The 13,593-nt window shown below is 41.9% G+C and overlaps 1 protein-coding gene across 1 annotated transcript in view; it reads left to right on the top strand.

Annotated features, from left to right (window-relative positions):
• The window catches only part of LOC124012993 (potassium channel subfamily K member 9-like), a 46,602-nt gene extending 33,579 nt beyond the window's left edge, over positions 1-13,023 (top strand). Inside the window, 2 exon segments of the mRNA XM_046327097.1 lie at positions 7,730-8,089; positions 8,092-13,023. Of these exon segments, the coding sequence (XP_046183053.1) occupies positions 7,730-8,089; positions 8,092-8,651 (920 nt within the window). The 3' untranslated portion in view covers positions 8,652-13,023.
• Positions 13,024-13,593: the final 570 nt, after the last annotated feature.

Raw genomic sequence — 13,593 nt, 5'->3', positions numbered from 1 at the left:
TGTCAAGCTGTGCACCACCATTAAATATGTAAATGCAGTGGGAGAGAGAGCAAGAGACAGAAAGAGAGAGAGAAGAGACAGAAAGAGAGAGATAACGGGCAAAAACTAAAAAAGAGGGAGAGGTACTATAACACACTACCAACCAACATGAAGTAGACACTTTTTAAGAAACTTTGAGGAGGAAAATGAGAATCAGTCTGACAGAATAACTGTGTTTCATTTGTTCAGACAGAACATGTAGTCAGTAGACCAGGCTCTGGGTTAATAATGCAGTTCATTCATTTTATGAATACCGCAGGGCTACTGTATCACTGAGAGGACTGGGGCAGAAACATGAATAAATAAAGATATGAATGAGGGCACAGTCATAGCTACCGTTGCACTATTAGTCAGCCTAACATTTCTGGATACATTCATAGTGCTAAACTTTTCACCTCGCAGAACGATACACATAATCATAAATACAGTGCCTTCAGAAAGTATTCATACCCCTTGACTTATTCCACATTGTTGTTTACTAATTCAAAACGGATTAAATATCTAATATTTCTCACCCATCTACACACAATACCCCATAATGATAAAGTGAAAATGTGTTTTTAGAATTTTTTTGAAAATGAATTGTAACTTTTATACAGAAATATCTCATTTAAACAAGTATTCACACATTTACATTTACATTTAAGAGTCAATACTTTGTAGAAGCACTTTTGGCGGCGATTACAGCTTTGAGTCAACCTGGGTACGTCTGTATCAACTTTTCACATCTGGATTTGGGGATTTTCTCCCATTGTTCCTTGCAGATTTTCTCAAGCTCTGTTAAATTAGATGGGGAGCTGTGGTGAACAGCAATATTCAAGTCTTTCCACAGATTTTCAATGGGATTCAAGTCTGGGCTTTGGCTGGGCCACTCATGGACTTGCACAATCTTGTTCGGAAGCCATTTCAGCATTGCTTTGGTTGTATGCTTGGGGTCATTGTCCTCTTTGAACGTACATCTTTGCATGCCCAGTCTAAGGTCATTTGCACTCTGAAGCAGGTTCTCATCAGGGAAAATTGCCGTTTGGCTCAATTCATTGTTCCCTCTATCCTCTCCCAGTCCCTGTTGCTGACATAGCGCTTTGCATTCAGGCCAAAGAGTTACAATTTTGTCTCATCAGACCACACCATCTTTTGCCTTATGCTCTTATGCTCTCAGAGTCTTTCACGTGCCTTTTTGCAAACTCAAGGCATGATATCATGTGACTTTTTCTCAGGAGTGGCTTCTGTCTGGCCACTCTCCCATAAATTGTTGGATTGTTGAAGTGCTGTAGAGACTGTAGTCCTTCTGGCAGGTTCACCCATCTTAGCCAAGGAACTCTGTAGTTCTGTCAGAGTTGTCATTGGGTTCTTGGTCATCTCCCTGACCAAGGTTCTTCTTACCTGGTGTCGTGTCTTTGGCTATGCTGGATTAAGTGATATGACATGCTATTCTATAAAATCCTTTCTCCGTATTTAATATTACCTGATTGAGCTAATCATGTAAATGTAATTAACTAGAGTCGGGGCACCATGAAATAATATTTATAGAGCTGTTATCTTCCAAATAAACTCTTAAAGACCTAGTAATATTTTATATCAATAGCAGTCAATATTTAATCGTCCCCTTAATTCAGTCTCATCTGAAAGTTGTAAATTCTTGGCTATCTTCACGAACCCTGGCTAACAAGTTGAATCAGCAATACAAAATTGGGTTTAATTATTTATTTACTAAATACCTAACTAATCACACAGAATTACATATACACAGAATGAATTATACCTTGATTACAAATTATGTCATAAAGGAAAACGTCCCTAGCGGGCGGAACAGATATGACAGCTGGTTACACAAAAGAAAAGGGGCTGGGTTTGAGTAAAAGAGCGGGAAGACTGAGGAACAAATGGGAGAAGCTGTGCTATCGTAAATATTGGAAAAGGAAAATGCAATAAATATTTACTCTGAGCTGCGCTTCAGTATGTTGGTGATAGATGGAAGGCCGTGTTGCCCAACCGAGTCCTTTGAAGAATGTCTCTGGTGGTTAATTGCATACTTTGTAGTAACATCGTTGTGTGGTAGATGGGATACTCTGTCTGTTCTTTCCTAGCCCGCGTTTGCAGATGCTGTTGCTAACTCAACGGCTAGGAGGTATCACTTCTGTAGTGAATAAGAGTTCAAAGTGCATACCATTCGCAACCAAAGCTCACGCTGAGGTAGTAGTTGTAGTCTGTAGTTGACATGTTAGTCCTTTTAACGCAGAGGCTGCAGACCTCACGTACTTGGAACAGGAGGTTACATTTTCGTCAAGACTTTATATAGTGGAGCGAGAAGGGTGTGTCTGAAAAGTTTTATCACCCATGTCTCTTCACAGGGGCGGGCCACTGATTGAGCAGAGCCCTAACCTTATGAACAAATCTCTCATTTGGAAGCTAAAATTAATTTTAATCTCTTCACCAATAGTTTTATATTCAAACATTTATATTGAACAACAAATCCATGTGAATCCAATAACTCTGATGTGTAGACTTCCCACTGTAGAGTTTGTCATCCTATCATTGAGGAGAATGTCTCAGATGACGACCGAACTGACATCATATTCATTAAGTACCACCACATATGTTCAATTGGTCGGATTACCAGAATATAGTTCATTTCCCCCCACCTTCTGATGTTCCCAGAATCTTTATGGTAACCAAGGGGTTTTCACATTTATAATAATAATAATAATATATGCCATTTAGCAGACGCTTTTATCCAAAGCGACTTACAGTCATGTGTGCATACATTCTACATTTCACATCAGTAGGGTAGAGAGAGGAAAAAGGGGGGAAGAGGTATTTATGACTGTCACAAACCTACCCCCAGGCCAATGTCATGACAATGGTCAAACAGTTTGGTCGGACGGCCAGCTTTAGGCAGAGTCTGGGTAGATCCATATTTTGTCAATTTCCCAATGATGGAGACCCCTGTGCTTTTGGAAATGTTCAACACTCTATAAGTTGTTTTATGCCCTTCCCCAAATATATGCCTCATCACAATTTCTTGGAGATCTACAGACAGTTCCTTGGACTTCATGGTATAGTTTCTGCTCTGACATGCACTGTCAACGGTGGGACCGTATACAGTATAGACAGGTGTGTTTCTTTCTAGATCATGTCCAAACAATTGAATTGGCCACAGGTGGACTCCAATCAAGTTGTAGTGAAATCTCAAGGATGATCAAAGGAAATTGGATGCACCTGAGCTCAATATGAAGTATCATAGCAAAGGGGTGTGTATATCTACAGTACCAGTCAAAAGTATGGACACACCTACTCATTCAAGGGTTTTTCTTAATTTGACTATTTTCTACATTGCAGAATAATAGTGAAGACATCAAAACTATGAAATAACACATATGGAATCATGTAGCAACCAACAAAGTGTTAAACGAATCAAAATATATTTTATATTTTCTTAAAAGTAGCCACCCTTTGCCTTGATGACAGCTTTGCACACTCTTGGCATTCTCTCAACCAGCCTTCTGAGGTAGTCACCTTGAATGCTTTCCCAACAGTCTTGAAGGAGTTCCCGCATATGCTGAGCACTTATTTACTGCTTTTCCTTCACTCTGCAGTCCAACTCATCCCAAACCATCGGGTTGAGGTTGGGTGATTGTGGAGGCCGGGTCATCTGATGCAGCAACACTCTCCTTCTTGGTCAAATAGCTCTTACACGGCCTGGAGGTGTGTTGGGTCATTGTCCTGTTGAAAAACAAATCATAGTCCCACTATGCAAAACCAGATGGGATGGCGTATTGCTGCAGAATGCTGTGGTAGCCATGCTGGTTAAGTGTGCCTTGAGTCCTAAATATATCACTGACAATGTCACCAGCAAATCACCCCGACACCATCATACCTCCTCCTCCATGCTTCACGGTGGGAACCACACATGCAGAGATCATCTGTTCACCTACTCTGCGTCTCACAAAGACACACCAGTTGGAACCAAAAATGTCAAATTTGGACTCATCAGACCAAAATGGCAGATTTCCACCGGTCTAATGTTCATTATTTGTTTTTCTTGGCCCAAGCAAATCTCTTCTTCTTATTAGTGTCCTTTAGTAGTGATTTCTTTGCAGAAATTTGACCATCAAGGCCTGATTCACACAGTCTCCTCTAAACAGTTGATGTTGTGATGTGTCTGTTACTATTGCAATTTCTAAGGCAGGTAACTCTAATGAATTTATCCTGTGCAGTAGAGGTAACTCTGGGTCTTCCTTTCCTGTTGCGGTCCTCATGAGAGCCAGTTTCACCATAGCGCTTGATGGTTTTTGTGACTGCACTTGAAGAAACTTTCAGAGTTCTTGAAATGTTCTGTATTGACTGTTGTTTCTCTTTGCTTATTTGAGCTGTTCTTGCCATAATATGGACTTGGTCTTTTACCAAATAGGGCTATCTTCTGTATACCACCCCTACCTTGTCACAACACAACTGATTGGCTCAAACACATTAAAAAGGACAGAAAATCCACAAATGAACAAGGCACACCTGTTCATTGAGCCAGCATGAAGCTGGTTGAGAGAATGCCAAGAGTGTGCAAAGCTGGCAAAGGGTGGCTACGTTGAAGAATCTCTAATATATTTGGATTTGTTCAACACTTTTTTGCTTGCTTCATGATTCCATATGTGATATTTTATAGTTTTGACGTCTTCACTATTATTCCACAATGTAGAAAATAGTAAAAATAAAGAAAAACCCTTGAATGAGTAGGTGTGTCCAAACTTTTGACTGGTACTGTATGTTAGGTACCATAGATATTCGAACCAGTTTATCCTTCTATTTGTTTGTTAAATAAGTTTACCCAATACCCAATCTAGTCCAGAGAAGCTGCGGGAGTTTATCAAATGCAGTCAGATCAACTATTGACCCATGGTCCATCTTTGATTTTCATCAAGAAGTTTAACACTTGAATTCCACGGGTAAAGCATATAGGGTCACGGGAGCACACTTTATATGCACCTACAATTCCATTCTCTGCTTGCTGCAAATCAGATAGATCAAGTCCTGGGTCTATAAAAATAATAATTCCTCATGTGCTTGAGTGGGTGGACACCCATCAGGGAATGTATGAAATCAATAGTCCAGAAACACAGAGGTCAATGGACTAGTTCAGGTTACAAATGGGTCTGTGAAAAATAGGAGCGTAATGCATCTTTGTCAAAACATTTGTTTCTGTATGTATACAAATGGTGGGTGTTATTTGGTTACAGTGAGTTAGGCCTAGATACAGTATCTGAGCCAGATACAGCAGACATATATTACACAAATGTAACATATTTCCAGCATGGCCTTTCATACTCAAAACCATTCATATACTGTACTGTATCTAATCATATTCCATATCTGGAGGGTCAACAAAACACTATTGTTTCCTCTTTAGTTATCACCACAGGTTGCATTTAGAACAGCACCCTTGGATTTATGTGTGTGTGTGTGTGTGCGTGTGTGCGAGTGTGTGTGTGCGTGTGTGCGTGTGTGTGTGTGTAAGAACCTACAGGCCTAAACATAAAGTCTACTTATCCTAAAAGCATTATTGGCTCATGTACAACTCCTTCCTCATCCGATAACTCCTACGTTTCCCACCCTCCCCTGCAGCTCATAGGACAGGAATAGAAAGTTGCACTAAATTGGACAACCTTATAACGTCTGGGCGGACTCAGATGAATGACTGGACCCATTTCTGTGTTGCCCTCTTATTCAAAATTGGCCCTATCTGTGGGGGTTAGCTCTTATTCAATAGCCATGTTGGCAGAGGGACAGCAGGACGCTTTGGGGATTTTTCACTGGGTCAAATCTGTAAACAAAGCCAGAAGCCAAACTGGGAAGTTAAGTTTATGGAAAGTGGCTTGGTGGGGCTGAGTTCTATTTTCAATTCAATCATTTGAGGAAATGATTGGGCTATTTGACCTTCTGAATGTACTGAATTGAAAAGTGATTTGACCCCAACCCTGGCAGTTATCGAGCCATCGCTGTAAAATACTGGTCCCGGTTTCTGGTTTGTTGTCTCTCTTTCAAGTTATGACCATGGTGCTGCACCATAGATGTTATGTCCTGATCAATGTCTCCGTCTTCTCTCCCCTGCAGGTTATGGCCATGGTGCTGCACCATAGATGTTATGTCCTGATCAATGTCTCCGTCTTCTCTCCCCTGCAGGTTATGGCCATGGTGCTGTACCATAGATGTTATGTCCTGATCGATGTCTCCGTCTTCTCTCCCCTGCAGGTTATGACCATGGTGCTGCACCATAGATGTTATGTCCTGATCAATGTCTCCGTCTTCTCTCCCCTGCAGGTTATGACCATGGTGCTGCACCATAGATGTTATGTCCTGATCAATGTCTCCGTCTTCTCTCCCCTGCAGGTTATGACCATGGTGCTGCACCATAGATGTTATGTCCTGATCAATGTCTCCGTCTTCTCTCCCCTGCAGGTTATGACCATGGTGCTGTACCATAGATGTTATGTCCTGATCAATGTCTCCGTCTTCTCTCCCCTGCAGGTTATGACCATGGTGCTGTACCATAGATGTTATGTCCTGATCAATGTCTCCGTCTTCTCTCCCCTGCAGGTTATGACCATGGTGCTGTACCATAGATGTTATGTCCTGATCAATGTCTCCGTCTTCTCTCCCCTGCAGGTTATGACCATGGTGCTGCACCATAGATGTTATGTCCTGATCAATGTCTCCGTCTTCTCTCCCCTGCAGGTTATGACCATGGTGCTGCACCATAGATGTTATGTCCTGATCAATGTCTCCGTCTTCTCTCCCCTGCAGGTTATGACCATGGTGCTGCACCATAGATGTTATGTCCTGATCAATGTCTCCGTCTTCTCTCCCCTGCAGGTTATGGCCATGGTGCTGCACCATAGATGTTATGTCCTGATCAATGTCTCCGTCTTCTCTCCCCTGCAGGTTATGACCATGGTGCTGCACCATAGATGTTATGTCCTGATCAATGTCTCCGTCTTCTCTCCCCTGCAGGTTATGATCATGGTGCTGCACCATAGATGTTATGTCCTGATCAATGTCTCCGTCTTCTCTCCCCTGCAGGTTATGACCATGGTGCTGCACCATAGATGTTATGTCCTGATCAATGTCTCCGTCTTCTCTCCCCTGCAGGTTATGACCATGGTGCTGTACCATAGATGTTATGTCCTGATCAATGTCTCCGTCTTCTCTCCCCTGCAGGTTATGACCATGGTGCTGCACCATAGATGTTATGTCCTGATCAATGTCTCCGTCTTCTCTCCCCTGCAGGTTATGATCATGGTGCTGCACCATAGATGTTATGTCCTGATCAATGTCTCCGTCTTCTCTCCCCTGCAGGTTATGACCATGGTGCTGCACCATAGATGTTATGTCCTGATCAATGTCTCCGTCTTCTCTCCCCTGCAGGTTATGACCATGGTGCTGCGCCATAGATGTTATGTCCTGATCAATGTCTCCGTCTTCTCTCCCCTGCAGGTTATGACCATGGTGCTGCACCATAGATGTTATGTCCTGATCAATGTCTCCGTCTTCTCTCCCCTGCAGGTTATGACCATGGTGCTGCACCATAGATGTTATGTCCTGATCAATGTCTCCGTCTTCTCTCCCCTGCAGGTTATGGCCATGGTGCTGTACCATTGATGTTACATCCTGGTGACTGTGGTCTGTTGTCTCCCTGCAGGTTATGGCCATGCAGCTCCCGGCACAGACGCGGGGAAGGCCTTCTGCATGTTCTATGCCGTCTTGGGGATACCCCTGACCCTGGTCATGTTCCAGAGCCTGGGCGAGAGGATGAACACCTTCGTCAAGTCCCTCCTGAAGCGCATCAAGAAGTGCTGTGGCATGCGCATCACCGACGTTTCCATGGAGAACATGGTGACGGTGGGGTTCTTCTCCTGCATCGGGACGCTGTGCATCGGGGCAGCCGCCTTCTCCCACTACGAGGACTGGAGCTTTTTCCAGAGCTACTACTACTGCTTCATCACACTGACTACCATCGGCTTCGGGGACTTTGTGGCTCTGCAGAAGAACCGGGCCCTGCAGCGAGGCCCCTGTACGTGGCCTTCAGCTTTATGTACATCCTGGTGGGCCTGACTGTCATAGGAGCCTTCCTCAACCTGGTGGTGCTGAGGTTCCTGACCATGAACAGTGAAGACGAGAGGCGGGATGCCGAGGAGAGGGCCTCGCTGGCGGGGAACAGAAACAGTATGATCATCCATATCCAGGAGGAGACTCTGGGGAGAGGAGGAGGTGCCAGGAGGAGGCGCAGGGAAACGCAGGGCCAGTACTGCGCCGAGGTCACCGACCTGCCTTCTGTATGCTCCTGCATGAACTACCACTCACATGAGTTTGGTAGCTGTGGGGGAGGGATGGGAGGAGGGATAGGGGGCGGAGGGATGGGCTGTGCCTTCTCCCACCAGAACTCCTTTAGTTCCCAGTTGAACCCCCACCAGTACTTTCACTCGGTGTCGTACCGCATCGAGGAGATCTCTCCCAGCACCCTAAAGAACAGCTTCTTCCCCTCGCCCATTAGCTCAGTCTCCCCAGGCCTCCACAGCTTCACAGACAATCACCGACTCATGAAGAGAAGGAAATCTATCTGAGCCAAGTGCAACATAATGTTTTGAACTACATGTTGCATTTCAATGTTCTAGCCTAAATGGTAAAACGTTGAATTGGAACAGATCATTAGACTGGGTTGGCTCATCTACACAGACAACTCCTAGCTTTCCTTTTTTATATACAAGTACAATGCATCTTCAATGCTGCTCCAAACCAAATCTCATTTTAGCACTTTTGTTTTGTTTCTTTTGGTTGGTCTAAGGATATAATATATTGAAGCGATTCACAGGGATTGATTGAAGAGGAAGGAGCGTTGGAAAGAAATGGCAAACTTGTTGGACATGAATTATTACATTCATTTCTTGTGAGAGATTCAAAGCATGAAGCATGGATACTTATTGTCCCATCAGAGAAATACTAACCAGAACCAACAGATCTTGTTATACATTCTCTTATTGCCGGCTCACAAAGATGATATAGCACCTTGGTAACAATGTACCAAATGATGCACACTTAGCATTATAAGGAGGATATGTATTTTTATTATGTGAGCATGCCTGTTTCACCTTAACTTAAAATGATTGCAGTTAAGTGCTTTTTCTCCATTGCATCATTGCAGACAGAGATGATACAATTATGAAATGACATCAGGTATTATTTTCTATAAGCAATTCTAGGGAAAAAATGTAAATGATTTGTTCACAGAACATCATGCCAACATATCGTTGCCAATCTTAGCATGTGCATTAGATGTCATCAAATGAGTGTGCCATAATTATTTTATTTCTTTTGTTATTTTTTTTAAACAGCAGATTTGTGTTATTATGTATGGTTTGTGTCTGTAGATGTTTTCTTTCTGGATTTCAGATTTTTTTTAAATATAATTCAAGAAAATGTCAGTGTAAAATATGAGGATGTGAAAAGGAATAAGGACGGATTTGAAGGCTTTCCAGTTCGAAAAAGTTGCTATGTGCATGTACTTTGTGAAACTGGTATGCATATAGATGAATGGGGAAAAATAATAGCCTTGCAATCGAAATGAATTTTGATAGCAAATAATCATAATAATTATTTAAAATATACTTTATTTATTTAGCCACTTAAAAGTAATGATGTATAGTGTAGGCTGAACAGTTTATTCGCTTTTCCATTAATTTTTTCATTCAGAAAAATGGTACAATAACCTTTGGTCTCAGGTTTTGAATGGATAGCCTCTTCAGGTTCTGCTCCCCGAATCAAATCACAGAATAAATCCCATAAATGCGAATGCACCTGCCAAACAAAACAATACATATTAATTAATTTAAAAAAAATAGTACTCATTTTCCAGGAAAAGGATATTGAGATGCATCATCTTACTAAGGGAAACTTCCTGTACTATAGAGAAGCGTGGGTTCAGTGTGCACGCACACACGCACGCACGCGCACGCACGCACGCACGCACGCACGCACGCACGCACGCACGCACGCACACACACACACACACACACACACACACACACACACACACACACACACACACACACACACACACACACACACACACACACACACACACACACACACACACACACACACACACACACACACACTGTATCAAGCCATAGAGGAGCAGGCCATGGAACCACTGCTATTCTGTAAGGATATTAATGTTGATGACAGGTGTAATCCAAACTTCAACTGTGCCACTGAGAATATATACACGCCTATAGCCTACGAACACAATGACAGGCATTTGAGATGTATACAGTGATGTTATCACTGGCTGTCATTTAAATTCAATGACAGCCAAATGGCAATCAATGGGTGAAAAAGGACCAGATGGATTTCTGAAGGAGCAATGCAATACTGGGCATTGATTCATTTAGAACAACATGTGCCATTTAAGTCACCCACATTGATAAGTGATAAATGCCATGGATACCTGCCATGGATACCATTAGATTTCCATTGACCCAGGTTTATTAGTAATCAAAAGCAATGTTGAAAAACTAATATTTGTGACCGTGTAATGGAAACGGCAAATATTGGAGAAATTGTCTAAAGATCGACAAAAATTGTATCCATTCTACAGGGGTGGATTTTTATTTTGTCTAAACTTTCTTCATTGTGACAAATGATGACGGAAATGGTGATTTACGAATAAATGATAACTGCCAAATCATTTTGTCATCACGTAGGTTAACTATAAAGCTTTACTACACATTTCATTCTAAATGCAAACTGCTTGCAAAATGTATTTTTTCAACTATAAAAAAATGGTTTCTCTTCAGGAAAAGGACTGTCCTGACTTTCAAGAATGCCTGAATTGCTTCGCCTTGCTTTTCTGGCAAGTTTCACCGTCCAATTATATCAGATCTACAGTAGTTTCACCATGGCAAGGACCTTGGTCGATATGTTGGCACATGAGAATTATTACAATATGGCAAGTATTAGTCAATTACTGCATTCTATCCATGCTGGCTTTCGCAGGCTACCTGAGACATGAAAGAGATTGGTGGGAGGGAATACAGGCTGTCGTCAATGTATTAACAAGCAAATTGATTAAAAGGGTAATGGAAACAATTCAACCACTACATTTTTATTCGACACTAGGGTTATGCGAAAAAAGTTGTTTTTGTTTGTTTGTTGATGTGACGTCATTACGTCCTTCTGTTTTTATCGAATAGATAGTTCAATGAAAACGCACCCGAGCAGACAACTGTCGCACAAACGGTATTTTCTATGCGAACTTTCTAAATATCGACAAAATAATCCCTGGACAGGTTAATGGAAACATAGCTTGTGTCTGTCTTGAATGAGAATAAAGAAAACTATTGTAACATTAACATCCAAGGTTCTAGAATGTTCAGATGACCCCAGGAATACACATGTAAATATACAGTACTTTATTTCATATATTGTACGTTCTCATCCTTTGGAATAAAACGGCCTTTCCACAGCTCCGATGCGTTACTATTTGTACACATTTTAGAATATGTGCCTTTAAGAAACGCTATTTCAATGTTTCTATACCTGTAGGCATATTTTACATCTGAGAAATAAATCCAACCTTTTTCCTTATAAAATATGTATCCATCTCTAAGGATTCATGTAGCTTCATACAAATAACCAAAGCAAAAATTGTTTCGTTTTTTTCGGCAAACCACACAGACACAATCCAGCTGATTTACAACGTCAAAATTATTTATTTTGGCAGAACTGCCGTAGGTTTGTCCAATTATTGAGGAACATTATTTGGAATAGCTGGAAAATTCATTATTTTACATTTTTGCGAAGATACCACATTAGTCTTTTCTTGGTGTAGCTGGTGGACATGCACATGGATATTAAGGGTTGAGAGTCCATGTTAAAGCCATTTTTAGCAATTATGAGTCAGTATTGCATATATTCAATACATCTCTATAATTGTATTTGTATAAAGTGCATACCAGCATTTGAATGACTGATCATGCCATAGTGAGGTGATGCCAACATGGTAATGATGTACAATGATTTACCAGAGAGTAAAACAATCAATGTTACTGCCATGAAATGTGCCATATTAACATGCATGGATTAATGCTGAGTGAGTCAACAAATGTTTGTTAAGAACGATATCAAATACATTGTACGAAACGAATTGATTGTTGGTGCCAGCCTTTATATTAGTTGTTGAGTTATCCCCGCTCTTTTGAAATGATATGTTTACCTCCAAGCTGTGCAGCCAAACACTTAAATAGTACCTGTATGACTTGGCTGGTCTGGATTGAGATGGTTATTGGTCGATCGTTCTGGATTCTGTATATCCTCCTGATGCCTGGGGTTTAATGTGTCCGATATCTCCATGTGCTGGCCAGATCTCTATCTGTCCAGATGTCCACAGTGCCAAGTTCTCCTATCACTGGGACAAAGACACACATATTGCACAACTAACTAACTATCTGTGTCATAATAAACTCTAGAAGGCTGTTGGGTTATTTGTATGATTCCATGTCACTTTTTCTTAATATCTCTAATTTATTTTAATTTAAAAAAAGATCCTTCCTTTGCAATATAATATAATTATGTTTTTTAGGTCTGACGAACAAATGCCATGTACCATGTACCATGTTTATTTGAAAATGATGAAAATGTTAAATACATACCATCTCCAAAGGACAATGTTATATCAATTTGGTTCAACAAATGACCAAATTGACCCAATTAACATTTTTGTTTCACAGTTTTGTTAAACTATTTTCACTCCTGATGTCAATACATGCAGCGATATGGGCTTTCTCTTTTCAATAAATGGGAAAGAGCAACTTGTTGAGAGAGTAAACAACCATTTATGTTCATGTTTTCATTTTTGTGTGTGCATGATTTGGTGTGGTGACTTCCTGGTCAGGTGACCTGGGTGAAGCAATGACACCACTTGAATAAAAACGATGAGCCTCCTTCTCACAAGCCCCAAACCCTTTGACTCTGGTCTGTCTGGTCATACACTACTGTAAATCTATTCCAACATTACTACTGTAACACTAATGTAAATGTTAGCTATACCCACCACACCACCACTCTAACCCCACCTCACCACCACTCTAAACCCACCCCAACGCCGCTCTAACCCCACCCCACCACCACTCTAAACCCACCCCAACTCCGCTCTAACCCCACCCCACCACCACTCTAAACCCACCCCACAACCACTCTAACCCCACCCCACCACCACTCTAAACCCACCCCAACGCCGCTCTAACCCCACCCCACTACCACTCTAAACCCACCCCAACGCCGCTCTAACCCCACCCCACCACCACTCTAAACCCACCCCACAACCACTCTAACCCCACCCCACCACTACTCTAAACCCACCCCAATGCCACTCTAACCCCACCCCACCACTACTCTAAACCCACCCCAACGCCGCTCTAACCCCACCCCACAACCACTCTAAACCCACCCCAACGCCGCTCTAACCCCACCCCACCACTACTCTAAACCCACCCCAACGCCGCTCTA

Source organism: Oncorhynchus gorbuscha, linkage group LG24 (genome assembly GCF_021184085.1).
Source record: "Oncorhynchus gorbuscha isolate QuinsamMale2020 ecotype Even-year linkage group LG24, OgorEven_v1.0, whole genome shotgun sequence".
NCBI classification, from domain to species: Eukaryota; Metazoa; Chordata; class Actinopteri; order Salmoniformes; family Salmonidae; genus Oncorhynchus; species Oncorhynchus gorbuscha.
This window is presented reverse-complemented; position numbering and strand designations above follow the sequence as displayed.